This window comes from Geotrypetes seraphini, chromosome 2, assembly GCF_902459505.1.
Source record: "Geotrypetes seraphini chromosome 2, aGeoSer1.1, whole genome shotgun sequence".
NCBI lineage: Eukaryota > Metazoa > Chordata > Amphibia > Gymnophiona > Dermophiidae > Geotrypetes > Geotrypetes seraphini.
The window spans coordinates 471,550,722-471,578,236 of NC_047085.1; the positions used below are offsets into that span (position 1 = coordinate 471,550,722).

At 40.6% G+C, this 27,515-nt stretch overlaps 1 protein-coding gene across 11 annotated transcripts in view; it reads left to right on the forward strand.

Annotated features, from left to right (window-relative positions):
* KMT2C (lysine methyltransferase 2C) overlaps positions 1-27,515 on the forward strand; it is an 803,286-nt gene that overhangs the window by 546,751 nt on the left and 229,020 nt on the right. For 10 of the 11 annotated variants that reach the window (XM_033931655.1, XM_033931654.1, XM_033931660.1 and 7 more), the window contains 3 exons: positions 3,300-3,480; positions 11,526-11,615; positions 12,281-12,328. In XM_033931655.1, the coding sequence (XP_033787546.1) occupies positions 3,300-3,480; positions 11,526-11,615; positions 12,281-12,328 (319 nt within the window). The remainder of the gene's footprint in view (positions 1-3,299; positions 3,481-11,525; positions 11,616-12,280; positions 12,329-27,515) is intronic. The other variant, XM_033931661.1, reaches the window with a different exon arrangement.

Below are 27,515 nucleotides of genomic sequence, written 5' to 3' on the forward strand. Positions count from 1 at the left end.
AGACACAGTCTCTGTCTCCACCACCTCTTCCAGGAAACTGTTCCACGCATCTACCACCCTTTCTGCAAAAAAGTATTTCCTTAGATTACATTGCAGCCTATCACCTCTTAACTTCATCCTATGCTCTCATTACAGAGCTTCCTTTCAAATTAAAGAGACATTTACATCATGTAAGTATTTAAACGTCTCTATCATATCTCCCCTCTTCCGCCTTTCCTCCAAAGTATAGTATACTAGTTCAGGAATTCAAATTGAGCACATGAATGGAACCCAACACCACTACCTGGTAGTGGGTAGCATAATCACTGTCCCTCATTGTAATATATTATTGAAATTTTATAATACAGCATACTATAAAAGTAAATTATAGATGAATAAGAAGTACATATTTTAAACAAAGGGGGGGGAATATATGTGTAGATTTTAGTCCCATCCAGGCACTGTCCAAATCATATCCACATTATTTGGGTTAGAGAATGACATGGGAACAGGTACCCACAGGATGGGGTCAGAGCCCATGGGGACAGAGGAGGGCAGAGCACATAGAGTCGAAACAGGGACAGACTTTGTCCCTGTGTCCTTCTCTAAAAACCTGAGACTTGTAAAATCTTAACACATCTTAAACAATTGGCAGCTGAATTCAATGACTGAAAAAAAACTGCAGAAGCTGCTTTGGATTTAAATGAACTACTGTTAAATGACATCATTTGTGTCTTGCCTGCCTTTGATGTGGCAACAATAGTTTTGTTTGCTGATCATACTCATACCAGCTGCAGCGTCCTTCTGTCATGTGCTCAGCTGCTGAATCATCTTACTGTTACTACAACAAATTCATCCATCATTGCAGGCATCAAGGAACATTCCCAGCATTTAATAGACACTTATTTTCCTGTTCAACCATTACACAGTTTAATAATAATAATAATAATTTATTTTTATATACCACCATATCCAAAAGTTCTAGGCGGTTCACAACAATTAAGCATGGTACATACAATACAAGTCATTTAAAATTTGGCAAGATTAAATGCATACGATGTAGGAAGAAATACAAACAATTTTAAAATGAGTAGAAGATGTTAAATATTAAGATACATTAAGAACCCTGCCTATTGAATAGTTGAGTTTTTATCTATTTTCTAAAATCAAGATAAGAGGAAGCTTCTAAAACAGTTTTGGCAAGCCATGAATTCAGTTTGGCCGCCTGAAAAGAAAAGGTTCTCTCAAGGAACCTTTTATAGTGACAGGATTTTATTGAAGGATATGCCTACAAGTGTATTCTTCGAGAGCTCTTGTTAGTGTAATTCAGAGTAAAATGAGGGATAAGATAACCTGGTAGCATGCCAAATACTGTTTTATAGTAGATGCATGAGAACTTAAATAGAACTCTGGATTCCAATGGCAGCCAGTAGAGCTTATGATAAAAGGGGGCAACATGCTCCCATTTCTTTAAACCACAAATAAGGCGGACAGCCGTATTTAGGTTCTTTTCTACACCCATATCTGAAAAACAATCCAATTAATTTCCCAGATGATATAAAAACATAGGCAACTGAATCTTCGGGAAGGTTGTACCAAAATCATATTGAAATGGAAGGCTCTATTTATGATTTCTAACCAGTTGTACAGAATATTGTCCTTTTTTATACTTAAATAAAAAGATTTAAATATAAAATCAAGTCTTGTGCAAATGAAGACACAGTCAAAGGGGACAGAGCCGGTGGGGGACAAAGTTTGTCCCTCATGTCATTCTCTAATTTGGATCTTGTAGCGTGGCCGGCCCTCGAGGCTTGCGGTAACCGGCCCATGCTTAAAATATTCTCCCAGCGTGCTTCCCCAAGAGGGAGGAAGACCCTGTTGTGAATAAACTTATCCTATGTGAATAAAACAGAATGGCCTCACACAGGTAAGTGATGAAATAAAGAAATCAAATTTATTGTTCATCTGAACAGGTCCAAGCAAAAAATGCATGAAAAGAAAATGGACTCAAAAGGTCTTGGCCATAATAATGAAAACAAAATAATACTGTAATTACCAGCCTGGTCTGGATAACTTTCCCAAAAGTTCTTTTATCAATGTCCCAGGTATCACAGAGTCTCTGGCAGTCCTTGACTCTCAAAAAGTCTTCCTTGTAAATTGACAAACAAACTATGTCACACTGCAAAGTGCAACGCTGCCCTTTCTAAAACAGTGGCAGAAGGCTGGCGGATTTTGCCAAATCGGCTCCTTGTTACACAGAGCAAAATAACCCGCAAACCCTTCACAAAGGTGCTGGGCAAATCCTGCCCCAGCTTTCAGGATATTCACACCTTATGAAAGCAATTGCTGAAGTTTTTTCACATCAGCCATCTTGGCAAAAAGAAAAAAAAACCCAAAAAACTTTCCATCAAAGCAAACACTTTGTTAGCATACATCCCTTTAGCTAGCATGCTCAAGGAAAATCCTTTTGCCCAGCAGAAATGGAAACATTCAAAAATAAACTCAGAAAGCAATTCAAAACTAACTAATATCCATTTCCTCAGATAGTCCCACCTCTGGTAAAGCACTGCAATCCATTGCTTTATATTCTGGGTTTACCAGAGTTGTTCCTTCTGGCTCTTTGTCCAACATTTCAATATCCTTTGGCTCTGGGGAACTTGGAGGCTCCTTCCACATGAGAGCTTCTCCTGTGTCTCCCCTTCTCCTGGACAGCCAGCTCTCCAAATGCTGCAAAGCTGCTGTACCACCCCCAGTCCTACTCAGGGGCTGGATTTCTTTCAACTGAGGCTGCCTTCTACCCTGTTTAGCCAGCCTCTTACAAAATGGAGGATTTAAAGGGGCCCTCCCAGTTTTCACCAGGCTGTGTTCTACAGCAGAACTGAACACAGCCTGTGCTTCCTGGTCCTGTTCCTGCCTATCAGGGACACAGTGATTAGCCCGGACTAGTTTCAGGGGATGTTTTCTCCGGGGTTTAACTGGCACAAGGCCGGCATTGGGCTCGGGTTTGTGACAATCTCCACATGTATGGTAAATAGTAGTCTTTCTGAAATTAATTTTTCTGCTTGGTTATAAGAATATTAGTATTTCCACATGGAAATCATAAATCAGACTTATGAAATATTCCACCTAATGTATTTTATTGTTATAGTATTGTATCATTTTATATTTTATATTGTTGCTATGGCTTGTTTCATGTATTTTATGTTTTATTGATTGTACACTGCCTTGCTATATTTTTTTAGAGTGGTTAAGCAAATTAATAAACATATTAGTGTCAGTACAACAAATTGTTAACACAAATTGTGCTTACTTTCATATAGGAAGCATTTTTTGGAAAAGATCTATTGGAAACAAGTAGACAAAGCAAGATGAGCCTACAAAATTTATCAGAGGAGCAGTCTACCTTTTTATGTAAAACTACTATGAATACAAGTGTTTTGGATACTTCCTCAGATCCTCTGCTTACTTCAGCTTTAGTTCCAGCAAAGCAGCGAAATCAAGGTTTGTAAATCTAAAAGTTAAAATTGTTTGCATTTCAGTGATATTTTTCTATTATTTTTATTCTATGGGGGACGAGACAGATTTTGCCAAGTTTTCTCTCCATTACTACTACTATTATCTATTTAGTCGTGTCCGACCCTTGGATATTCTGTAAGCCAGTTCTTACCATGCTACCCTGTTTTCCACAGCTTCAGTCAATTGATTGATGTTCATTCCTGTGCTGTTCTTTATTGTATCCAGACAACGAGCCTTTGGTCTCCCATGCTTCCTTTTACCACTGACCATTCTTTCTAGTGAATTTGCCCTCATCACATGTCCAAAATAGGCCATTTTCTGTCTTGTAATCTTGCCTTCCAAAAACAGCTCTAGGTTTATATGATCAAGAACATCTTTGTTGATGATCCTAGCTGTCCATGGCATTTGTAGAAGTCTTCTCCAGCACCACAGCTCGAAGGCGTCAATTTTCTTCTATCTGCTTTCATGAGTGTCCATGTCTTGCAGCCATATGTTGCGATTGGAAACACAATGGCAGTGATCAGTCTTTGCTGTTTTAGAGGTGGAGGAAGTATATTTTCTGAGCGTAGCCATTTTTTTGAACACAGGAATAGGGCCAGAAAGCTACTAGCCTGACAATTGAAAAGCAGTATTGCATCATAATTTACACAGTAACGTAGTAAATGACAGCAGATAAAGACCTGAATGGTCCATCCAGTCTGCCCAATATTTACAAGCATTATAAATTCATGATTAAATTAAATTGTCTTTTTTGTTAGTTATTTCTGGGCCATAGACCATAAAGTCTGCCCAATACTGTCCTTAGGTTCCTGCTAATGGAGTTGCCATTGGAGCTCACTCCAGCCTTCCAAACTATCTCTTTGTTTGTGGGACACAGGTCGTAAAGTCTGCCCAGCACTGTCATCATGTTCCAAATTACTGTAGTTCTCGTTGAAGCCTTCCCCAGCCCATCCTAAACTGAGTTGCCATATACAGGCACAGATTGTGCAAGTCTGTCCAGTGCCAGCCTTAGTTCATCAATTTATACCATTTATTTTCTAATTATAGATCTGTGCTCATCCCATGATTTTTTGAATTCTCTCATCGTTTTCCTCTCCATCACCTTCCTATGTTAAAAAGAATTTCCTAGTATTACTCCTAAGTCTACTACTCCATGACCTCAATTTATGTCCTCTAATTTTGTCATTTTCCCTAGAGAATGACAAGGTGACTGTTACCCGTGGGTAGCCGCAGGAACGGGGTTAAAAAAAGAATGGTAGCTGCGGTTACAGAGACAAGGCCATTTACCACCCTATGGAACAGTGAATGGCCTTGTCCCTGCAATAAAGTATCTGCCATGCATTGCCTCACTTCCCAGCCTTCCTCGTGATAATACAGTCCAGCAGCCCCCTCCCTCCTCCTGATCACAGCGGTCCAAGCATCTCCACATGGACATCCTACACTTCCGACAGCCGACTGTGGGAATACAGGTCGCAGGTGTTGGCTCACAAGGTGGGCGAGGCAGTAATCTCTACAGCTCCACCAGCTCTCCTGTTCGGATCCCCTCCGCTATTGCAATCTCCTGGGCACTCGTCACTCGAGGGATGGGGGGCTCTCCACTGACAGGCAAGGGCGGCCGCGACCAGACGAGGGCAGGAAGGCAGGATACCTGGAGCCCTGAGCACGAAACCAGTCTACCCCAACTGGGCCAGACTCTTGCCCCCTCCAAAGGCTGAGCCTGTCACCTCCAGAGTGTTATAGCAGGCCACCGACACAGCATTCCAACGAGGCCTCCAACCAGCGCCGAACACACTCCCCTCTGGCTCTGCAAGCACACGAATGCCCTGCACCCTCACCACCGTACCTCGCAGTCCAGGTGATCCATACTGGAATTCTCAGCAGCAGGTGCGTTCGGGCCACGCTAACACCTCGGCGCCGTCTTCCGCTCCACTGCCAGCCAGGAAAAAAAACAAAAAACACGAGGCTGGGCGCCACTTGTGCCGCACTTGGGGAGCAGGTCGGCAAGCCGCCACACAGCCGTCGATCAGGGACTGCCCTGACGTGCTCCAATGGGGAGAATCCTGGAACCCGGCGAGTTCACCCTGTTCTGGCGCCGGTTACAGAGGGGCAGTCACCACAGGCTGGAGGGAGATCGGGGTGGCTAGCGGGCGAAGACAGAGCCTCTATGTTAGGCTTCCATCTTCTTTGGTGACATCACTTCCTCCATGTGTAGCCATTTTTTAATATATCTCCCCAGATATCCATAGTTGTTGAAGAATTGTGCATCAGAGGTCATCAAACTTATGTCCTAAATTCTGGCAGTGTTTCACAAGCGGAGCTTCTAACCTCTCTCTTCTTATGCATGAATGATGCTCTATCATTCTGGTATTGAAAGGTCGAGAGGTCTGGCCAATGTAAATGTTATCACATGGGCATTTAATTAAATAGATGGCATTTCTAGAGTTATATGTGAAAGATCCTTGGATCTGACTATATTTATTGCCTTGAGCCCAGATGATGCTGATACCCTCAATGGTGACATGACAAATTGAGCAATGGTCACAATTCTGGAATCCTTGATAATTCTAGTTTGCTTTTGGGGTCCAAACATCAGCATTACAGAGACGATCTGTTAAGTTGTATAAGTAATCATGCAATGACGAGAAAGGAGAGGATGACTTGAAAACATCTTCCAATGTTTCCAAATGATGGAAGCAATGTCATAGGAAGAGGAGGAGAATTTCAAATTACAAGTGAGATTCAAATGATCTTCCAATTTATACCGAGGGGTTAACAGAGTATCCTGGTGGTTATTCAATACTCATTTATAAGCATGAGAAACCACTTTTTTAGGGTATCCACGATGTAGAAATTTTTGTTTCAGTCCTTCAAATCTATCAATATATGACTGTTTAGTTTCACAAATTCTGCAATATTTGAAGAACTGTGATACCAGAAGACTATCTTTAAGACCTTTGGGATGCATAATAGAGTAACTTAAAAAGGTGTTCCTGTTGGTAGTTTTAGAATATACTGTCGTACTTAGATATTCTCCTTGTCTGAAATTTTTACGGCCCAAAAGGCAATTTCTTCTGAGTTACTAACTTTATCAAATTTTATGTTCATGTGGTAGTCCAGGGGTGCCCACACTTTTTGGGCTTGTGAGCTACTTTTAAAATGATCAAGTCAAAATGAACTACCAACAATAAAATTTTAAAAAACAAAGCACACTGAAAGGCAACGAAAATGTTAATTATCATTCATATTCCAGGGGTTTTTTCAAAGAGGTCAAGGCAGATGACTCTATGCCAGTGTTTTTCAACCTTTTTTGGGCAAAGGCACACTTGTTTCATGAAAAAAATCACGAGGCACACCACCATTAGAAAATGTTAAAAAATTTAACTCTCTGCTTATATTGACTATATATAAAGTAATTCTCTTGAATAGGAATCAAATAAACACAAAGAAAGTATTTTATAATTACTTTATTACGAAATAAAAATTATAAAAATTATAAAATACTTTATTCAGTGCGAAACCTGGGCCTGTTTGGCTGAACACAAAGCTGATATTCTGGCTGGAATCGAAGAAAGACACACACGTAGCTCTTCGTCAACAGCTCTCAGTCTCTCTCTGTATTTGGTTTTTATAGCATACAAAAATAGACAAATATACCCTCCATCCTTTTTATTAAACCACAATAGCAGTTTTTAGCGCAGGGAGCTCGCTGAATGTCCAGCGCTGCTCTTGACGCTCATAGGCTCCCTGCGCTAAAAACCACTATTGCGGTTTAGTAAAAGGGGACCATATAGTAAAATATAGACAGCAGATATAAATTCAGAACTGTGCATAGTAAGTGAAGGGAAGTTTTCATCTCTGGGAATTTACCCAGTTAACTATTAAGTTATTTGGGCAAATTCCTTTGAAAACTGTGGTAATACTGCCTCCACTTTGCTAAATTTAAAATCAAATCATTTTTCCTACCTTGTCTGGTGATTTCTGGTTGCACTTTCTTCTTCTGACTGTGCATCCAATCTTTCTTCCCTTCTATCAGCCTGTATGCTTTCTCTCCTCCACACCTCATTCCCTCCCCCAACTTTTTCTTCCTCTCTCCCTGACCTTTCTTTCTTTTTTTCTGTTTCTCTTCTTTCCTTCCGTTTCCCTGCCTGCCCCCTTTCTTTCTTTCTCCCTGCCGTTCCCCAAGCCACTGCCACTGCCACTGCCGCTGCCATCGGGGAACAGGACCCACCAATGGATAACAGGCCCCAAAGCCGACGCGGACGCATGCTCTCCCTGACGTCAATTGTGCAATTGGAGAGGAAGTTCCGCCCAGCCAGGCAGCGATTGGCTGGCCCGAACTTCCTCTCCAACTACAGAATTGACGTCGGGGAGAAGAAGACTTATCGGCTCGATAGATTAGATCGCCAAGACAAAGTGAGTCCTGGGTGATCGACTCACTTTGCCTTGGCGAGCTACTGGCGCCCCTGCCTCGGGCCCCCTGTCAGCTCCGGGCCCGGCGGCCCTGCGGCACACCAGGCAACATCTCGCGGCACACTAGTGTGCCGCGGAACAGCGGTTGAAAAACACTGCTCTATGCAATGTCACCTCAGTAACAACCAAATAAAAATAGATAAATATACCTCCTCCCTTTTTACTAAGCTGTGATAGCAGTTTTTAGCGCAGGGCGCTGCTCTCAACGCTCATAGGCTCCCTGCGTAAAATCCGCTATTGCGGTTTAGCAAAAGGGAGTCATAGTGCAAAATATAAACAGCAGATATAAATTCTCAAAACGGATACATTTTGATCACTAAATTGAAAATAAAATCATTTTCCTACCTTTATTGTCTGATGTTTTCATGAGTCTCTGGTCGCACTTTCTTTTTCTGACTGTGCATCCAATATTTCTTCCCTTCTTTCAGTCTCCTGTATGCTTCCTCTCCTCCAGACCTCATTCCCCCAACTTTTTCTTTTTCTCCCTGCCTCCCTTTCTTTCTCTCTCTCTCTCCATGCCCCCTTTCTTTCTGTCTCCCTGTTCCCCCCTTTCTTTCTGTTTCCCTTCTTTCTTTGTCTCCCTGCCCCCCTTCTTTCTGTCTCCCTGCCTGCCCCCTTTCTTTCTTTCTCCCTGCCCTCTCCAAGCCACTAGGTTTGCCGCCGCCACCATTGGGGAACAGGCCCCCAAGTCACCACCGCCCCAAGCTCTCCCTGCAGAAGTGTCGCGCTGACCAGCATTCCGCTCCCCGACATCAATTCTGACGTCGGAGAGAAAGTTCCGGGCCAGCTAGGCAGCAATTGTCTGGTCCAGAACTTCCTCTCCGATGTCAGAATTGACATTGGGGAGAGGAATGCTGGTCAGTCCAACGCTTCTGCAGGGAGAGCTTGGGGCGGCGGTGGGGGACGTTGGGGAGAGGAAGGCTGATTGGCCTGGTAGATCGGGATTGCAACCCGAGTCCATCACGGAGACCAGGATGGGCTCCGCGATCGACTCGTGTTGCCTTCCCGATCTACCGGTCGATCACAATCGACTTATTGGGTACCCCTGTGGTAGGTGTTCAACTCAGAAACACACGAGTCCAGTTCTTGCATCGTCCCTGTCCAAATCAGAAAGATGTCATCTATATAGCGGTACCAGCAATCTACATGTTGGTACCATCTAGAGGAATACACTCATTTCTTTTCGTAGTTGGCCATAAATAAGTCAGCAATGGAGGGGGCAAACGATGTCCCCATGGCCACTCCTGAAGTCTGTATATGAATTTGATCTTGAAATATAAAAAAGGCAAGCTCCGTGAGCGCCGTTAGAAACTCAAAGGGAACTTGCCATGGTCTTGGGCAATTTTCCAGAGCTTCTTTGACGACATCTAACGCCTCACTCTGAGGGCTAGAGGTGTAAAGAGAATGGACATCTAATATGGCGAGTATACTTTGCTTAGAAATCTTTTGATGTCCTTTTTAAACCTTGAAAAAATGAGTAGTATCTTTGATTAGAGGAAGAATAAATGTGTCAATGTACTTACATACTCATTCGAGGAGAGAGTCTCATGCTGAGATGATAGGGCAACCTGGGGGAGATTCCGAATTCTTAAGAACTTTAGATAGCAGAGTAGGAATAGTTGACATCTCCTCGGGGACCATAAGAGCCCAGACCTTCAGCTGAGTTCTGTCTTTGAGTCTTGTTTTGGGATATTTTCCCCCTTCTCCTGAGAGTATTAATAAGGGAGGGGAGCAACAGCAGGGAGTTTTGTTGTTAAAATGTTTGATGACTCCATGTCTTTTGCTAGGGAAGTTTATTTCACCGAATATTCTATTCAGTCTACTGTGTCTATATTTTGAGACATGTCCTTGGTGGTTGATGGTCATCAATAAAAGTTGTTTTCAGTCTAAAACAATTTTGCTAATTTCCTGGGGAAAACAGCTCAACTCTAGCACAGTATTTACAAAAAATGCAAGCCATTTCAATAAATCAGGAAAAGGGTCTTTCAACAAAAAGGAAGACAGGCTGTTGAAAAGGCAACCAGATCTTGATAATTGTTAATCAAAGATAACAAATCAGATGGAATGACTGGAGTAAAAGCTGACCATTCTCTAGCCACAAGGATATCAGCTGAACAGTCAGATAATACCATAATGTGATGATCTCTAACACCACTGTCTGGTTAAAAAAAAATAATAAAATTGCTAAATATCGCAGACTTTGGATGCAAAATAGCCAGAGCCGTTGCTGAAGGTTTAGTTGGAACAGTAGAAGACTGTATGCTTTGTGATAATTTATTTTCAACCACAAGATATTTTTGTGTTATCAAATGTTCATTTGATGTTAACTGTGTATTTGTGTAGTGACTATTCTGGTTTTTATTTGTTTGTAGAGATAACTACCCCTGAAGCAGGCAATTCTTGTTACCTGCCAACTCCACAGTTTTACCTTCTCCTGCTTTTTAAACAATAATTTATTAAATCTTACCTTGCCTTTTCATTGTTACATGTGTTAGTGCTAATGAGTAGTCAAGAAAAACCATCTCACAAAAGATTTATTCTGGATTTTACTAAGCCACGGTAAAGGTTTCTGCTCCTGTCCAGAGCACTAAATGCTTGATGCTCATAGAATTCCTATTAGCAGAATTGGAGCATTTCGTGCTCCGGACCGTGGTAGAAACCTCTACCACAGCTTAATAAAAGGAGCCTTTAGTTAACTGAACAACAAATATGGCACTGTGATGCTTATTTTAATTTTGATTAAGGTTGCCCCTCTTTCTATATTTGATATTTGGTTCCCTTTGTGCTTAGCTGTCAGAGACAAATCAAACTCATAGGCTCAGCTCTGACTCTACTTATCTGTCAAATATTCTAGCTTGCCCATCTCTAAATAAGTTTTATGGTTTTTTTTACATGATTCTACATATATTTGTTGTAAGTTATGAAGTATATTTCAAACAGCTTACTATCTTTGGTGAAACTATTAAATTTGCTTGGATGTATAGATAGATAGATATATTGTTTGAATTATTAAGAATAATACAAACAGAAAAACACTTAACTAAAATTTTGTAATATTGAGAATTGCTACTTTGTACTCTTATTTTAGCAATGCATTAATTTCAATTAAAGTAATGGCAAATGAGCTTTTAAATCTTTAGTTTTAATTGTATAGTATAATTTATAAGCACTCTGTCGAGCAAGAATACCACCATAAAAGTGCTTTATTAGAGGGCAGGGGAGATGGGGAGGAAGTTTTTAAATTGAATCTGCTACTTCAAATGCACCATGGTTCTTATCACCTTCCTGTAAACTTGTAAGTGGGTCTTTTTTCAGGCTTATTTAACAAATAGTTTTCCAGTGATGGTAAAACATGTCAGCCCCATCGTTTCAATTGCATAAGTAGGATATCACATTTTCAAAAGATACCTTACAAGAGTTAGAAAATATTTCAAAAAGGTGGCTTAAAGAGGGGGTACTATGGACTTCCTATAGCACCTCAGATGCCTTCCATGTCCTATAATATTTAACAGATACAAGTTCCTGATGAGCTTTTCAAGAAACGTGCTATTTATTTTTAGGCGGTACTCAGGACTCATTAGCTGACCTTTCAGAGGATGATATCCTTGGAATATTTTCTGATGATCTTGAAAAATCTGCAAACCATTCAGGTATGCTTTTTTAGCCACTGAGAATTTTTATTATAAAAACATTCAAATATAACAACAAGGTCAACGTGCTGTATTATAAGTAAAGTTGTTTGATTTTTGTTGCATGTGTCTTTGTTGCAGCAGAGTTATATCAATTGCTTCTATGAACAGCTCAATATTTTTTTTGTATTAATTTGTTTTATGTAGGAGCAATAGCAATAAATCTACTTAATTTCTGTTGTCTAGCATGTTGCTTATTGAGTGATCAACAAAATCATTGCTTTAACAAATATATTATGACCCTTAAGAGATTCCAATTGGTTCAAAATGTTTAAACCTATCAAATATGAGGAGGTTTTCAATAATTGTTTATATTTTACAATAATTAAAATCATGCATGCTATATGCAATACTCAGAACAAAGTGCAGCTATTGAAAGTTGCCTTTTTATAAAATTTTCTGTGTAGCATTCTAGCATCATGTAATATCAGGTTTCTCTCTTAGAATGATAGCTGTCTTTGTTTCACTGTTTTAAGTTGAAACTTCGATTAATTTTCAAGTCAAACAAATACTGATATCTGATTTTGTTGATCAGTATGCATAGTATTTTCAGCATGCATCTTAGTTCTTTTCTTTCTTTCTTTTCTTGTTATAATCATCCATTTTATCTGGTTTGGGTCCTGTAGGTCTTGATTTATGCACTTTCCAAGCCGAGAGCTCACCCTCCCCATTTGGTAAGAAACTAAACCATGAATGAAACATGGCTTAGAAGCAGTCATCTATCCTTATTTCAGCTGGGAAAATATGTATATGCATGCATGTTCAACTCCCTTTCACATTTTTGTTCTGACATTCTTGTATTTCATAATTTGACTTTTAATATGAAGTATAAGTCTTGCTTTGTATTGTTAAATGACTCTTAAAATATAAACTAACAATTTATCTTAACCCTTCCCCTTCAAAAAAACGTTGGTTTGTTCACGTTTTTATAACACAATACTAAGGGTTTGATCTATCTGGTAAACAAGCTTGTTAAATCTAACCATAGGTGATGATATTTTAAATTTTTAATAGTGAAAATTTAGAAGGTAATATCCTAATTGGGTTTTTTTTGATAGCAAGTAAACTGTCCCATTTATAAACTCTTCAGACCCTTGTATGTTTTCCTATTTAGATGAAAAAAAGATACAATTCAAAGTACATTACAGTAAACCTTGGATAGCGAATAACGTGGTTTGCGAGTGTTTTGCAAGACGATCAAAATATTTTATTAAATTTTAACTCGATAAACGAGCTTTGTCTTGCAGTACAACCACGTATGCGTGCGTCATGTCATCAGAACCCACAGTTGAAGCATGCACATCTTACGCTGAGCACGGCTGAACGTAATAGAAGCGTCACGCCCAATTTACCCATAGCTTAAGCGCTCACAGCATACAATATTTTGTATTAGTTTTTGGGTTGTGGAACGAATGAGTTTCCATGATTTCTTATGGGGAAATTTGCTTTGATATATTCACTTTGGATTACAAGCATGCTTCTGGAACGAATTATGCTTGCAAACCAAGGTTTTACTGTATAGTAGAAGTTCTATTTCTCTGAACATATTCTATACTTTCAATGCGAATGAACAACTATAGAAATATTCTAAGAATTAATTTAAAAAAAAAATGTCTTGATTACATGTCTTCATACCATTTGTCATAGCACACCCAAATTAGCTCTGTTTCCAAGAACAGCCTTAACAAGGCTCATAATAATTTATTTATACTATTTAAATTAAACTAAAACTTTGCTTTGTATACCGGGTCTTCAACCAAAATGGAGCTCGACTCGATTAACAGAAACTTAAGGAAATACAAATAAGAGAATTAAAAAAAAAAAAAGAAAATAACAGTCAAAAAATATTAATATGACAGATTTTCCGAAGTGTTTAGCAAATATAATAGTTTTTAAAGATTTGCAAAAAAGTTGAAAAGGACCAGGACCCCTGAAGATAAGAGGAAGTTCATTCCATAGTTGAGATAATTTGAAGACCAAGTATTGACTAAAATTCTTGATTCTTTTGATTCCTTTCACTGAAGGAAGGGAGAGTTTGAATTGTTGGGTGCCTCTTGCATAGAAGAATCTATAAGCATTCCATAATAAAGGGATAAGAGGGATGAAGATACCATATAGAATTTTAAAGGTAATACATGCACATTTAAAGTGAATCCTGAGTTGGACCAGAAGCCAGTGAAGGTTTAAAAGCAAAGGAGACACATGATCAAATTTACTTATTCCAAAGATTAATTTTGCAGCGGTATTTTGTATCAGTTGGAGTCTTTGAAGGCAGGTCTTTGTTTTATTTATTTATTCAAATTTTTTTAGCCTGTCCTCCCAAAGGAGCCCAGAATGGGTTACAAAATACATCCATAATAATCAAGACAGGACAGAGATGACATAATTTACATAAATTACAATATAGACATGACAATTTATAATATAGACACGACAATAAAACATATGCACTAAGGGCTCCTTTTACAAAGGTGTGCTAGCGATTTTAGCGTGCACTACCCAAAAAATTACTGCCTGCTCAAGAGGCAGGGCATTTTAGCGCATGCTATTCCGCGTGTTAAAGCCCTAACGCACCTTTGTAAAAGGAGCCCATCTGGTGAAATTAGGTGACGTAGGTGTGTTGACTGAGTGGCATTTCTGGGTTTGTAAACAGGACAGTTTTAACGGCCTTCCTGAAGTTCCAGAGTCCATCTAGTGATCTAACAGATGGGGGGATGGTGTGCCAAAGTCTGGGCTGTTTCAGTTTTGAGGGCCTCAATGGTCGCTTTGGGAAGTAGATTTGTAGTTTAGTTTTCATGTAGTACGGAATCGTTTCATGGAAGATTTTAAAGCGAGGACCAGGGCCTTGAAAGTGCAGCGTTTTTGAATGGGCAGCCAGTGCATGGAAACTAATGCAGGGGTAACATGGTCGTGGATGCCTAGGTTTTTCAAAAGGCAGATTGCAGCATTTTGCACCCTTTGGAGGTGGGAGAGAGTTTGGTAGGCAAACCCACTGAAAGTGTTACAATAGTCTATGCGGGATAGTACAAAAGCATAGAGTAGTTGGGAAAATTCGGGTTCTGAGAAGTATGCACGTATGGTTTTTAGCTGGCAGAGGTAGTAGAAGGAGGATGATACTAGTTTGGATACGTGATCTGTCATTGATAAGTTAGAGTCAAGAGTTATTCCATTGTCTTTGGGTGTAAGGGTGTTTGTGCCCCAGGAAAAGGATGGACAGGGGTATATGCATAGATATTTGTGGATCCAGAGAAGTTCTGTCTTGAATTCATTTTAGTTAAACAAGATTTGTGTGTCTAAGGGTGTTTGTGCCCCAGGAAAAGGATATTTATAGATTTTTGTAGATCCAAAGAAGTTCTGACTTGGATTCATTTAACTGTAACTTGTTCCTGGTCATCCAGGTCTTCATTTCAGTTAAACAAGATTGGAGGTTATTGTGTGTCTCGGTGATGGCCTAAGGGAAGATAGAGTTGTAGGTCATCAGTGAAAGAGTGGATTCTGATTCGGTGTTTTCCCGCTATGTCCAGTTCTGGTTTGACATAGAGGGTGAAGAGGAGAGGTGATAGTAAGGCTCCCTGAGGCACTCCATAGTGGAGTGGTTTGGGTTCAGATAAGGATTTTCCTAGTAGAACTCTCTGCGATCTGTCGTTCAGGAATGAAGAGAGCCAATGAAGTGTGTTGTCACGGATTCCGATGGACTTTAGCCTGGACAAGAGGAGAGAGTGGTCGATGGTGTTGAAGACGGCACTGAGGTCTAGTAGTACCAGCAATGCGTCATTTCCGTCATCTAGGATTTTCCAGCAGTCATCTAGGATGTCCAAAAGCACTGTTTCTGTGCTGTGGTGTTTCCTGAAGCCCGGTTGGAAGTTGGAAAGGGTTACATTACATTACATTAGTGATTTCTATTCCGCTTGTGCCTTGCGGTTCTAAGCGGATTACATTAGAAGATGGCTGGTCATTTCCAGGCGATGACAATACAATTCTTTACATTACTTTACAAACTTTGCATACATAACTTTACATAACTTTTCGTACATAACTTTACAAAACTTTACGTGGAATTACTTTGCATTACTTTACATTATCTTTACAGTACTTGCATAACTTGCATTAACTTTACATAACTTATCATACATAACTTTACAAAACTTTACGTGGAATTACTTTGCATTACTTTACATTATCTTTTCAGTACTTGCATAACTTACATTACATTATTTTACATAGCATAACTTTATATTATAGAAAAGCAAGAATCTGTTTTTAAGTTGTTATATCTGACGTTTTGAGATATTTGGAGGAAACAATGTTTCCAGATAAGAATTGACTTATCGTCCATTGCAACTAGATTAGATGTTGCCTGTGGAGAGGAATTGCAGGAGGTTGCGAAGGGTGAGAGGATGATGGTAGATTATATTGTTGGGATGTGTTTTTTGAATAGAATGGTTTTGATATCTTTTCGAAACGCTTTATAGTCAGTAGTTGTGATCAGCAACTTGGATATGGTGGGGTCAATTTTCACGGCCTGTGTAGCAAGTAGGTTTTCATATAGTTTTTTGCATCTTGTGCCTTTGAGTGGGGGGTAGGTGAATGGGATCTGGGTTCTCCTTACTCTGGATGAGAGGTGACTTATGTCTCCATGAAGTCTTGTAATTGTGTGAGTACTGTCTTTTCCAATATTTTTGAGTACTCAATATTTTTGAGTACTGTCTTTTCCAATATTTTGATTGGAGGTTTGAGACAGGTATGAAGCTGCTTGGGTTGTCTGGGTCCACGGTTGTTTTTTTTCAGGAGTGGTTTTACTATGGCAGATTTCCAGCTACGTGGAACTACGCCTGTTGTAAGGGACTTGTTTATTAGGGGTAAGATGGATTCCAGGAATACCAGATAGATAGCATTACAATATGCCAAGATAGATAGCATTACAATAATCTAATCGGGATAATATGATAGATTGGACCAGGACAGAAAAGTGTTGTTGATGAGAAAGAGCTCTGACCTTCCTCAGCATTCGAAGGCTAAAAAAGCACTTCTTGACAAGAGAGTTTATTTGATCCTTAAAAGTAAGAGAAGAGTCTATGAGAACTCCCAATATCTTGGAAGAGAACTCAATCTGCAGGGAGACCCCGGAATCCAAAGTTACAGTTGAAGAAAGACAGTACAATTTTGGGCCTAGCCATAAAAGTTTTGTTTTTGCAGCATTTAGCTTCATCTGGACAGACATAGCCCAGGCTTGGAGTTTGGAGATACAGTGATTTATTTTAAAGGCTGGACTGGTGAGATCTGAATCAATCTCAATCAATATAAAGATATTGTCTGCATAGGTGAACAGTGTTTCCCAAACTGACAGCTTGTAAAGGTTCAATGTAGTCATATAGAAATTGAACAGGATTGTGGAAAGCGGAGAACCCTGAGAGACCCCGCAAGGTGACCGCCAAGAATTTGAGATGTCACCTTTAATGTTGACTGAATAGGAACAAGATGATAAGAATTTGGAAAACCAGTCGAGAACAGCCTGATTGAGACCGATGTCTGAGAGTAAGTAAAGCAGAATGTTATGATGCGCTATACCAAATGCCGCAGATAGATCAAACTGAAGCAAAATAGCATATTTATTTTGTAATCGTAATTGTTGAATTTTTGAAAGTAAGGAGATCAGGGATTCGGTGCTGAAATTCAAACGAAATCCATATTGAAATGGTTGGAGTATTTTCTCAAGGTAGTTAGTAAGTTGACTAGCGACAATTGATTTCTATCATTTTTGTCAACAAAGGTATGTTGGCAATTGATCGATAATGAGAGGAAATGGCAGCATCTAGATCTGCTTTTTTTAGAAGAGGGGTGAAAGCTATTTGCCCCATGGAATGCGAAAAGTATTTGTTTTCCAGGATGTAGTTCAAAAGAGTGGTCAACCAAATTATTGCTTGTGAAGGAATGCTAACAAATAGATAAGATGGAAAAGGGTCCAGTGAGCATTTACACTTTCTCAACATTTCACACAAGTTCGGATACTGGATTGAAAGAGCATCAGAAGCGATCAGCTGGGATCTCCGTTGCGAGATCCTTGGAACATATTGAAAAATATCCGATAACTACTGCAGGATTGAATTGCCTGATAAGAGAAATTTTAACTTGGAAGAAGCAAGCTAGAACATCAGCTGAGGGAGATAGAGATAGATCTGATTTAGAATTTGAACTGATCAAAGAGTGCCTAAGTGGTTTACATTCAGATACTCAAGCATTTTTCACTATCTGTCTTGGTGGGCACACACACTGTCTAATGTACCTGAGGTAATGGAGGATTAAGTGACTTGCCCAGGGTCACAAGGGCCAGCATGAGATTTGAACCCTCAGCCTCAGGGTGCTGAGGCTGTAGCTGTAAACACTGTGCCACAAATGAGAGGAGCCTTAAGCAACTTGGACCAATCAGAGCCTTAGGCCTCTCCCCAGTATATCCCAGGATGCACCACGGAGGGGGAGTCCTGCCATTTTGAAAAGGCGGGCCTGCTGGCCGGAGGTAAGAAGCATCCCTTTGGCCTTTGTAAATAAGGTAAGAGGTATGGGGGACAAGGTGTCATTGGAGGTACAGGGGAGGGGTCATCATGGGTGCGGAGGGAGGGAGTGGGCATCCCTCTTGCCACTGGGGGAGGGTGTCGAGGGGGTTGCTTGGTGACAGGTGGGAGTGGAAAGTATGTTAGACTATCAATTTGTAAAATGATGGAGAGAAAATTAGAGGTATCATACTTAAAATAAAATTTAGCTTTGGATCAACCATTCACACCCACCAAGTAAGATTTAGAGGATGTCATGAATGTAATAATTCTTTGAGACTTTTAATAATTCTATTACAGTTTTTATCTATGATGTCCTCCTCTACAGTATACTTGTATATTTATGAATTCCTAAATATTTGATTTTGATTGAGGACCATATTAAATTAAAGGGTTTTTTCATTTCTGGATTAGCTAATCAGTTTAAGAGGAGAACTTCAGTTTTTCATTGGTTGAGTATATAGCCATTTAATGTACAAAATTGAGATATCAACTCAAATAAATTAGGAAGTGAGATTGCTGGATTTGTCATTTAAATCAAGACATCATCTACATATTATGCAGTAGCTTTAAATTCTATATGCTTATATTGGATGCCTGAGATATGTGGATTTGAATGACTTGCTATAAGGAGAGGCTCAAGGGCTAGGTTAATTTAAAAAAAAAAAAAAGTGGCAATGGGCACACTTGGGTTCCTTTTTTAGGGCTATAGGTGAAGAAATGAAATTATATATTAGAATTTGAGCAGATGGATTTAAATATAATACTTTTATTTTGTCTATAAATCATGGAAAAGAAAAGCCCATTCAACTCTGTCATAGGCCTTCTCTGCATCAAGTGACAAGGCCAGTGCAGGCCTTGTAGACTATTCTTTACTAGGGTAGATAAATAAAGGAAAAGTCTCAACTTATCAGTTATTAATTGACCAGACATAAAGTAGACTTGGCTTGGGTGAATTATTTTGCTAATCAAATTTGAAAGTCTGTTGGAGAGAGGTTTAGCATATCATTGGGAATCTGTGGGACTGTTGGATGATCAAGGAGCAAAAGGGGTGCTCAGGGAAGATAAGGCCATGGTGGAGAGACTGAATGAATTCTTTGCTTCGGTCTTTATGGAAGAAGATATAAGAACCGGAAATGGTTTTCAAGGATGATGATGCAGAGGAATTGAAAGAAATCTTAGTAAATTTGGAAGATGTACTAAGCCAAATCGACAAGTTAGAAAGTGATACATCAACTGGACCGGATGGTATACATCCCAGGGTATTAAAAGAACTCAAACATGAAATTGCTGAGCTGCGGTTAGTGATCTGTAACCTGACGTTAAAATCATTTGTAGTACCTGAAGATTGGAGGGTGGCCAATCTATACCAATTTTTAAAAAGGCCTCCAGGGGAGATCTGGGAAATTACAAGCCGGTAAGCCTCTCTTCAGTGCTGGGCAAAATGGTGGAAAGAATTATAAAAAATAAAATTGTGGAACATGTAGACAAACATGATTTAATGAGATGGAGTCAGCATGGGTTCAGCCGAGGGAGATCTTGCCTCACCGATTTGTTTGACTTCTTTGAAGGTGTGAATAAACATGTGGATAAAGGTGAGCTGGTTGATGTAGTGTATCTGAATTTTCAGAAAGCTTTTGATAAAGTTCCTCATGAAAGGCTCCTGAAAACATTAAAGAGTCATGGGAATAGGTGGCAAAGTTCAGTTGTGGATTAGGAATTGGTTATCGGATAGAAAACAGAGGGTAGGGTTAAATGGTCATTTTTCTCAATGAAGGAGAGTAAACAGAGGAGTGCCACAGGGGCCTGTACTGGGACCAATGCTGTTTAACTTATTTATAAATGATCTGGAAATTGGAATGATGAGGGAGGTGATTAAATTTGCAGATGACACTAAACAGTTCAAAGTTGTTAAAACGCATGCGGATTGTGAAAAATTGCAGGCAGACCTTAGGAAATTGGATTGTCCAAGTGGCAGATGAAATTTAATGTGGACAAATGCAAAGTGATGCACATGGAAGAATAACCTAAATCACAGTTACTGGATACTAGGGTCCACCTTGGGGGTCAGTGCCCAAGAAAAAGATTTGGGTGTCATTGTAAAGAGTATGCTGGAACTTTTCTACCCAATGTGCAGCAGCAGCCAAGAAAGCAAACAAGATACTAGGAATTATTAGAAAAGGGATGATAAAGAAGACTAAGAATGTTATAATGCCTCTGTATCACTCCAGGAGGAAAAGTCCATCATCTGTTATTGAGGCAGACATGGCAGAAGTCACTGCTTGCCCTGTATCAGTAGCATGGAATATTTGCTACTATTTTGGTTTTTGCCAGGTACTTGAGACCTGGATTGGCCACCGTGAAGATGGGATACTGGGCTAGATGGACCATTGATCTGACCCAGTAAGGCTATTATGTTCTTATGCTGGCCCAAAGGGGGCCCTTCAGAGGTGTGGGAACCAAGGCTGCTGCCTTGTTTGCTCCCTCCCCTTAACACCAGCTCTGAGCAAAGCACAGAAACATGCATGTACCCTCTTGCCCCTAAAATTTAAATACACTCACCCTTCCTTACTTCTGGTGGTGTACTTCTGCCTGCTCCTCACATTCTCTTAATGAGTGCCTCTCCTCCATCATCAGTTATGCCCATAATGCAAAGTTTTTGCAGTTACTGACAGTGATTTTCATCAGTTCATAGTAGCCCATCTTCTCATTTTTCTCCTATTCGTACCTTTTCCCAGTAACCTCCTTCTGTCACACACCAAGATACTTAGGACTGGATTCTGTAAACAGCTCCTACATCAGCGACTGCCTTAAAAACACAGCTGATCATGAATCAATAACGCTATGGCGCCATTTGCAGAATTGTGCCTATGTTAAACATAGGCACTGTTAGTATAGGCCAGGATTTTGAAGGCCTGCATTCCTGGCGCCTATGTTTGATGAGAATCGCATCTACAGAGGTACCTAGTGGCGCCTAAGGTCTTTTCCAACATAAACTATGTCTACTTTGATCTTAAGTACTTCTGTAAATATGATTATGACATCTTTTTTGAGATGCCTACAATTTTTTAAATGACATTTTAATTGGTTTTAAACAACATGGTCAATTACCGCATTGATTAACGCCAATTAGAATGATTAAGTTAGGTGGCAGTAAGGTGCCACCACAGCCTAACTTATGGCGCCATTTAGAGAATTTGGGCTTTACTGTCTCTTCCCAAGGTCAGCCCCCTGCCCCAATTTCATGAAGCAGTAACTTCCCCTACCCTTCTTGTGACCAGAGCTGCCTTCTAGTGCTCCTGTTCCCAGTGCCTTTCCATTGACTGAATTATATCCGCAGTCTCTGCCGTTAGTGACACTGGATGTAAGTGGAAGGATTGGAGAGCTGCAAGTAAATGTTTAAAACTCTGAAAAGGTACATAAGTGTTAGGCATCCTTCTAGCTTTCAAACATTAATACTTACTGTGTAAAACCCTGAAAAAGCCAGAGATATGATAATCTAGGCTCCTGAATCCTGACTACATGAGGCATGTGGTTTATCTGTGTTTTAATCTTGCCTTACATATGCCCATAGATGATACTAGTATGCACGGCAACTGTTGAGAAAGCTGTACCATTCAGCCAGTGTATTTCAAAGTAGGATATACAATAAAGAAAATGAAATACTCTTCCGAATCACTAAAATGTAGTTCCATCAGAGATAGGGATTCGATAGTGCTGAACAGGGTATATCATGGGGACAGCATGTGGAGCATCTTCATGGAATTATTTCCAGTCTCTGTGCTGTGCTATGTGCTTGTGTGTCTGTAACCTGGAAAGTAAAGAAGCCCCTAGGGGAAAAGAATTTTGAAAGAAGCAGTTCTGCAACTGCTGTGTTTCACTGTATCAAAGTTTATCCCAGAACAAACAGGCAGCATATTCTCACATGTGGGTGATGTCATCCTCCGAGCCCCGATGCGGACAACTGCAAAAGCATTTGCTTTAAGAACTTTAGAAAGTGAGTGCCTTTCCGCCTGACGCAGGGCGCGTGTCTCCTCAGTTTCTGTTTCTTCGCAGAGCTAAGAAGTTGGCTTTTCTAATGCTTTTTGTTTTATTGCCTTGCCTTCCTGCTCACGCGTTTATTTTCTTGTTAATTCTGTTCATTTCTTTTAAGATTGTTCTTCAGTTTTTAAAAAAAAATCCCAAAACTACGAGTTTTTTTATTTCCCTCACGGACTTCTCATCGGCGAGGCCTCTTCCACTGCCTCAGCCTCGGATTAAATTTTGGTTGCAGCGGTTTCCTCGTCGATGTCCTGGATTTTGGGGGGGGAATCTTCATCTGTTTTCAGAACAGTGGAGGACTATGTCGCAAGTTATTATGGCATTGAGTCTATTCGTGCCGACTTTACTGCGACCACCTGGCATTTCAACTAATTTTATGAGGGTTGCATCTTTTGCTTAGCCCCTCTTTAGGTGAGATGTGACACTTTAGATACCGGCAAAGCCCAAGGGTGTCAGTTTCTTGCATATGCCACCAGTATCGACCGATGTTGAGGGTGCCGATGTCAATAGTGTCGACTGGTGTCCATGCACCGAAGTCCATGGTGTCGATGTCCATGCACCGAAGTCCATGGTGTCGATGTCCATGCACCGAAGTCCATGGTGTCAATGTCCATGCACCGAAGTCCATGGTGTCTATGTCCATGCACCGAAGTCCATGGTGTCGATGTCCATGCACCGATGTCCATGGTGCCGATGTCCATGCACCGAAGTCCATGCTCTGATGGTACTGATGCTGCTGATGGTACCAATGCTTGCTGAGGGTATCGGGGATACCAAAGTATATTCATCCTAACATCACTGGTATCAGTGCTTCTGTCCATAACAACGGCGCAGATCATCGCTTATATAGTATTTTAGTTTTACAGTTTGAATTCTAATTCCTCCTATTTTCTTTCATATTGTGGCCACCCCTATAGCCCAGTGCAGGGCTCTGTAGAGATCCTGGTGGCTACAACATACAGTGCATTAGCGTGTGACCCGGCATGGAGTCACCCTGCAGGACCGGACTCTTCAATAGCACTCACAATCAAATACAACCAAAAATAAAGTCCCAACAAAAGGTGTAGTTAAGAGAAATAGTTCAATTTTACTCACTCCTTAGGACAGGTAAGTAATGCTTCAACTTTATAACATATGTCAGGGTTCCTTACAGCATTCAAGAAGAAGAAAGAAAAAAAAAAAAAACTGCCAAAAGGGGCAAGAAAATAAAGCAATCTACAATCTGCTTCAAACTTTCTTCTTCTACTTATTAAGTCCCAATTAGCTCCTGAGACCCCAGCTCACTAGAGCTAGCATTGCCTGCTCCAAAGCAGGTGTTTTATCAAATCAAAATTAAAGTTCAGCATTCAAGTTTCCTTCATTCTCAGGCAAAAAGAAAAATAAAGGAAAGCCTCTGGCAACAATATAGGACTGCCAGGAATAGGAGAGAGCAATAGGTTTTGCCAAAACAAAGGCCTTCAGATAGGCTTTCAAATTCCCTCCCAAGGTGGAAGCAAAACCTCTCCCCACTCTCTCCAAGCCTTCTCTCAAAAAACCAACATTCAAGAGAAAAGGAAAAGAAAAACAGCACACAAACAGTCCAAAAGAAAACACACTCACTGTTTGTGGCTAGAAGCCAAGTCCACCTGCATAAGCTCAGGATAATTGAGTTCACTGCCAGAACAGGCTTCTTGAAAATCCATAGGCTCCTCGCTCAGAAGTGATAAGTCTTCTGCCTGTTCAGCCTCAGTCCATTCCATTGGCACAGGTCTGTTGTCCCTGCTTGGCTCAGGTGGATCCTTAGGGAGGCAAGTCTTAAACTTCCTCCCTAACCGGCTTGTTGGTTTGAATGCCACTGCTGGCTTATCTACCCTAGGGGCGTGCCTTATTCTGGGAGTGTCAGCAGAAGTCCAGGGGCCTCTAGAGCTCCCCTGGTGGTGGTTTGGACAAAACTCACTATCTACTTCTTCAGATATATCTGGCTCCTCCTGGTGGTCAGTGGCATTATTTCTCAAACTAACCTCCTTGAAAATCCTGAAATTTTCTTTCCTGGGTTTTACTTTTACTTTTTTGCTTGGTTGGACTGGGACCTTGGCCGAGCCCTGATCTGACTGGTCACAATATCAATATATAAATAAAATCATTGAACTGTATGAGCTCTGTCTTCATGATGCTTTGCCATTCCTACAGCCACAAGGGATTTATCATGGATGCACACCCTGTCATATTGATCCCTCGTTCTGATCTTTACCTGACAGATGTTGGACTGTATCTGCTGTTCAGAAGAGATCTATGAATCCAACCAAGTAAAATCTTTGGCATTATGGATCCTTCTCCAGTCAAGTCATTTACATCGGCTTCGGCTTCCACATCGCCTAAACCTGCATCGTTGGCCTATCCATTGTCTTCAGACAAGACATCATCATATACCCTGCAGTACCTCCAGGGCATGAGGATAGAACCATGGACATATAGCAGAGCCTCCCGTCAGTGTATAGTCTGTCGGAGGAACTCTCTGTTTCTTCATCACTAAATTTAGGCATAGTGTAGTGGAGCCTCTCATCTGTTTACAACCTGTTGGAGGAACTCTCTGCTTCTTCAATATCTGGTTTCAGGTATGAGATCACAGAGCCTCCCATCAGTTTACAACCTGTCGGGGGAATACTGTTTCTTCAACCACTGGTTTCAGGCATGATATAGCAGAGCCTCCTATCAGTATACAACCTATTGGAGGAACTCTCTGCTTCGTCACTTCCCGTACCAAAGTGGAAGTTGTAGGTTTCACTCTTTGTTACTTTTTAACTATAACAAAGTATAGTATCAATGTTGCAGCCTGTCATAGGTACTCAAACTTCTTCAGCATCATTCTATTGCCACTCTTCTCAAGCAACAGGCTGGTCTGGGTTGTTCCTACCGACACTGTTGACCTTTGGAGTTTTTGTTTATACTTTTACTTCAACCATTGATTGGAATACTGGATAAAGATCATGCTATCCTATTTTAAATCTTTCCGGCATTATCAGCTGCCACTACGCCATCAATATTTCTAGATACCAGTCTGTCAGATGGGCTTCTGCCACTTCACAATTAAGCTACCACTAATGTAGCCTCTGCATCAAGGTTGGACTGGGCTTCTTTTCATTAAGCGTATTTTCTACTCTGAGGCGGTGTTTCTGTCCATGTTCCACCTGTTTACCACTTCAAAAATGTGTACTAAATGCCATTTTTTCACTGCCTCATCTACACTTAGGGGTGCTTTCAGTATCTGAAACCAGTCCAACGTCTCACATTTTATTCTTCATTTGAACCTACTTTCAATATATTATGACGGCACTGATGTGAACTTATCATTTCTGACCTCAGGGTGCTCTCAATCATCAAGGAAGATTATTCTCGTCATTTCCTTCCAATTTCATCAGATTGAATACCAAGGGGGTAAAGCCTGTCAGTTGCTTCTCCACTAATTCTTATGGTTGTTTGTAACCCTGTGACAGATTTTGCTATCATGCAGAATCAACTGGGTTTCATTTAATCATGTCTTCCACTGTTAGCCTGTGTTTTCTCTTACAGGCATTCCATTACCTCAGTTCTTTTTCTCCTATGTCCTTCCTCCTGTTTCTCATAACCCAGAGGCTTGGGAGTGGCTATTGAGGAGGTGGAGGCCACTACATCCTTTTTAGGATGTTTTTTTCCCTCAATTGAATGCCAGGGACTTAATTTCCATTTTCTTCATTTACAAACAACACACTTGTTCTCCTATGTATCTTCTGATTCCCTATTTGTGGGGGAGTGGTTGGAGCTACAGCCTCAGCACCCTGGAGTTGTGGGTTCAAACCCCGCGCTACTCCTTGTGACCCTGGACAAGTCATTCAGTCCTCCATAGCCTCAGGTACGTTAGATAGATTGTAAGTCCACCAGGACAGATAGGGAAAATACTTGAGTATCTGATTATAAAACCACTTAGATAATCTTGATAGGCGGTATATAAAAATCTAAATAAACTTGATCGACGGATTATACTCTTTCGATCTCAGGGACTTTCTTTCTTTTTTTTATGCACCCTGCATCTAGAACATATTCATTTTTATAAAAATATAAGAAGATAAGAATTGCTGCTGCTGGATCAGACCAGAGGTCCATCATGCCCAGCAGTCCGCTCACGCAGCGGCCCTCTGGTCAAAGACCAGTGCCCTAACTGAGACTAGCCCTACCAGCGCATGTTCTTGTTCAGCAGGAACTTGTCTAACTTTGTCTTGAATCCTTGAGGGTGTTTTCCCCTATGACAGACTCCGGAAGAGCATTCCAGTTTTCCCCTTTCAACTTTAGAGAGTGCCCTCTCATTCTCTCTACCTAGCCACTGGGGGTGTTCCCTGATCACCTGGCTCGATCAGGATCAGGGTTTGCTCTTTATGGCACAACAGTCCCTCTTCACTCTGAGTGTTTTTCATTATTCAGTAATACCAGAACATTCTATTTACATTTGACCATTTCTGGCCCAAAGTTTCTACTTTCCGTTTAGAGCACATAGTCTTTGCACTCCATGCGATTCCCTTTGCAAGGTTTTTTCTCTACAGCTCAGTGAGTTGTTTTTTCTTATTGCGTCAATCCTAATCACGGATTGCTAATTATTATGACTGAGCTCATGGGCATGTTCTTCGCTTCACAGTCTAGTTCACTCAGATCTTCTAGTCCGTAAAGACCTTCACATACAAATAGGCTATATTACCTAGCCAAGTGGAGCACAGTTTTCTGTTTTCACTAACAAAAGTCTCGAACAGTTCGGATTTAGGCACTTCCTCACAACAGTTTTTTCTCAAAAATGTTTTTTCCATTTCAGGGAGTGTGATTTTATTTTTTTTTTTTCCCCCCCCGGCAAACACACTCAGAAACAATTTTTCATCTTTAGATTCAGCGATTCTTCATTTCATTGCCTCTAAATGGGAAACTCCGCAAGTAGATTTCCTTGCGTCTGTCCTCGCTGATTAGCTTCTTCGTTTTTTCACGACAGATTTACGTGTCTCATCTCCTGGAAGTGGCCGTTCTTCTCTTGTACTAGACAAACAACTTTCACATGTGTCCATTCTTCCTCTTCTTTTCAGACACTTGTCCAGTTCAAGCGGAACATTTCCACCATGATTCTGGTAGCTCCTTGGTGGCTCAGGCAACCTTGCTTTTCCTTCTTTTTCAACTTGGTTGATGTCCCTACCTCTGCTGATCTTTCCATCTATTCTTATGCAGAGTCAAGGTTCGGTCTGCATGCCAATCTTCAACTCTTCCTCCTGACAGATTGCCA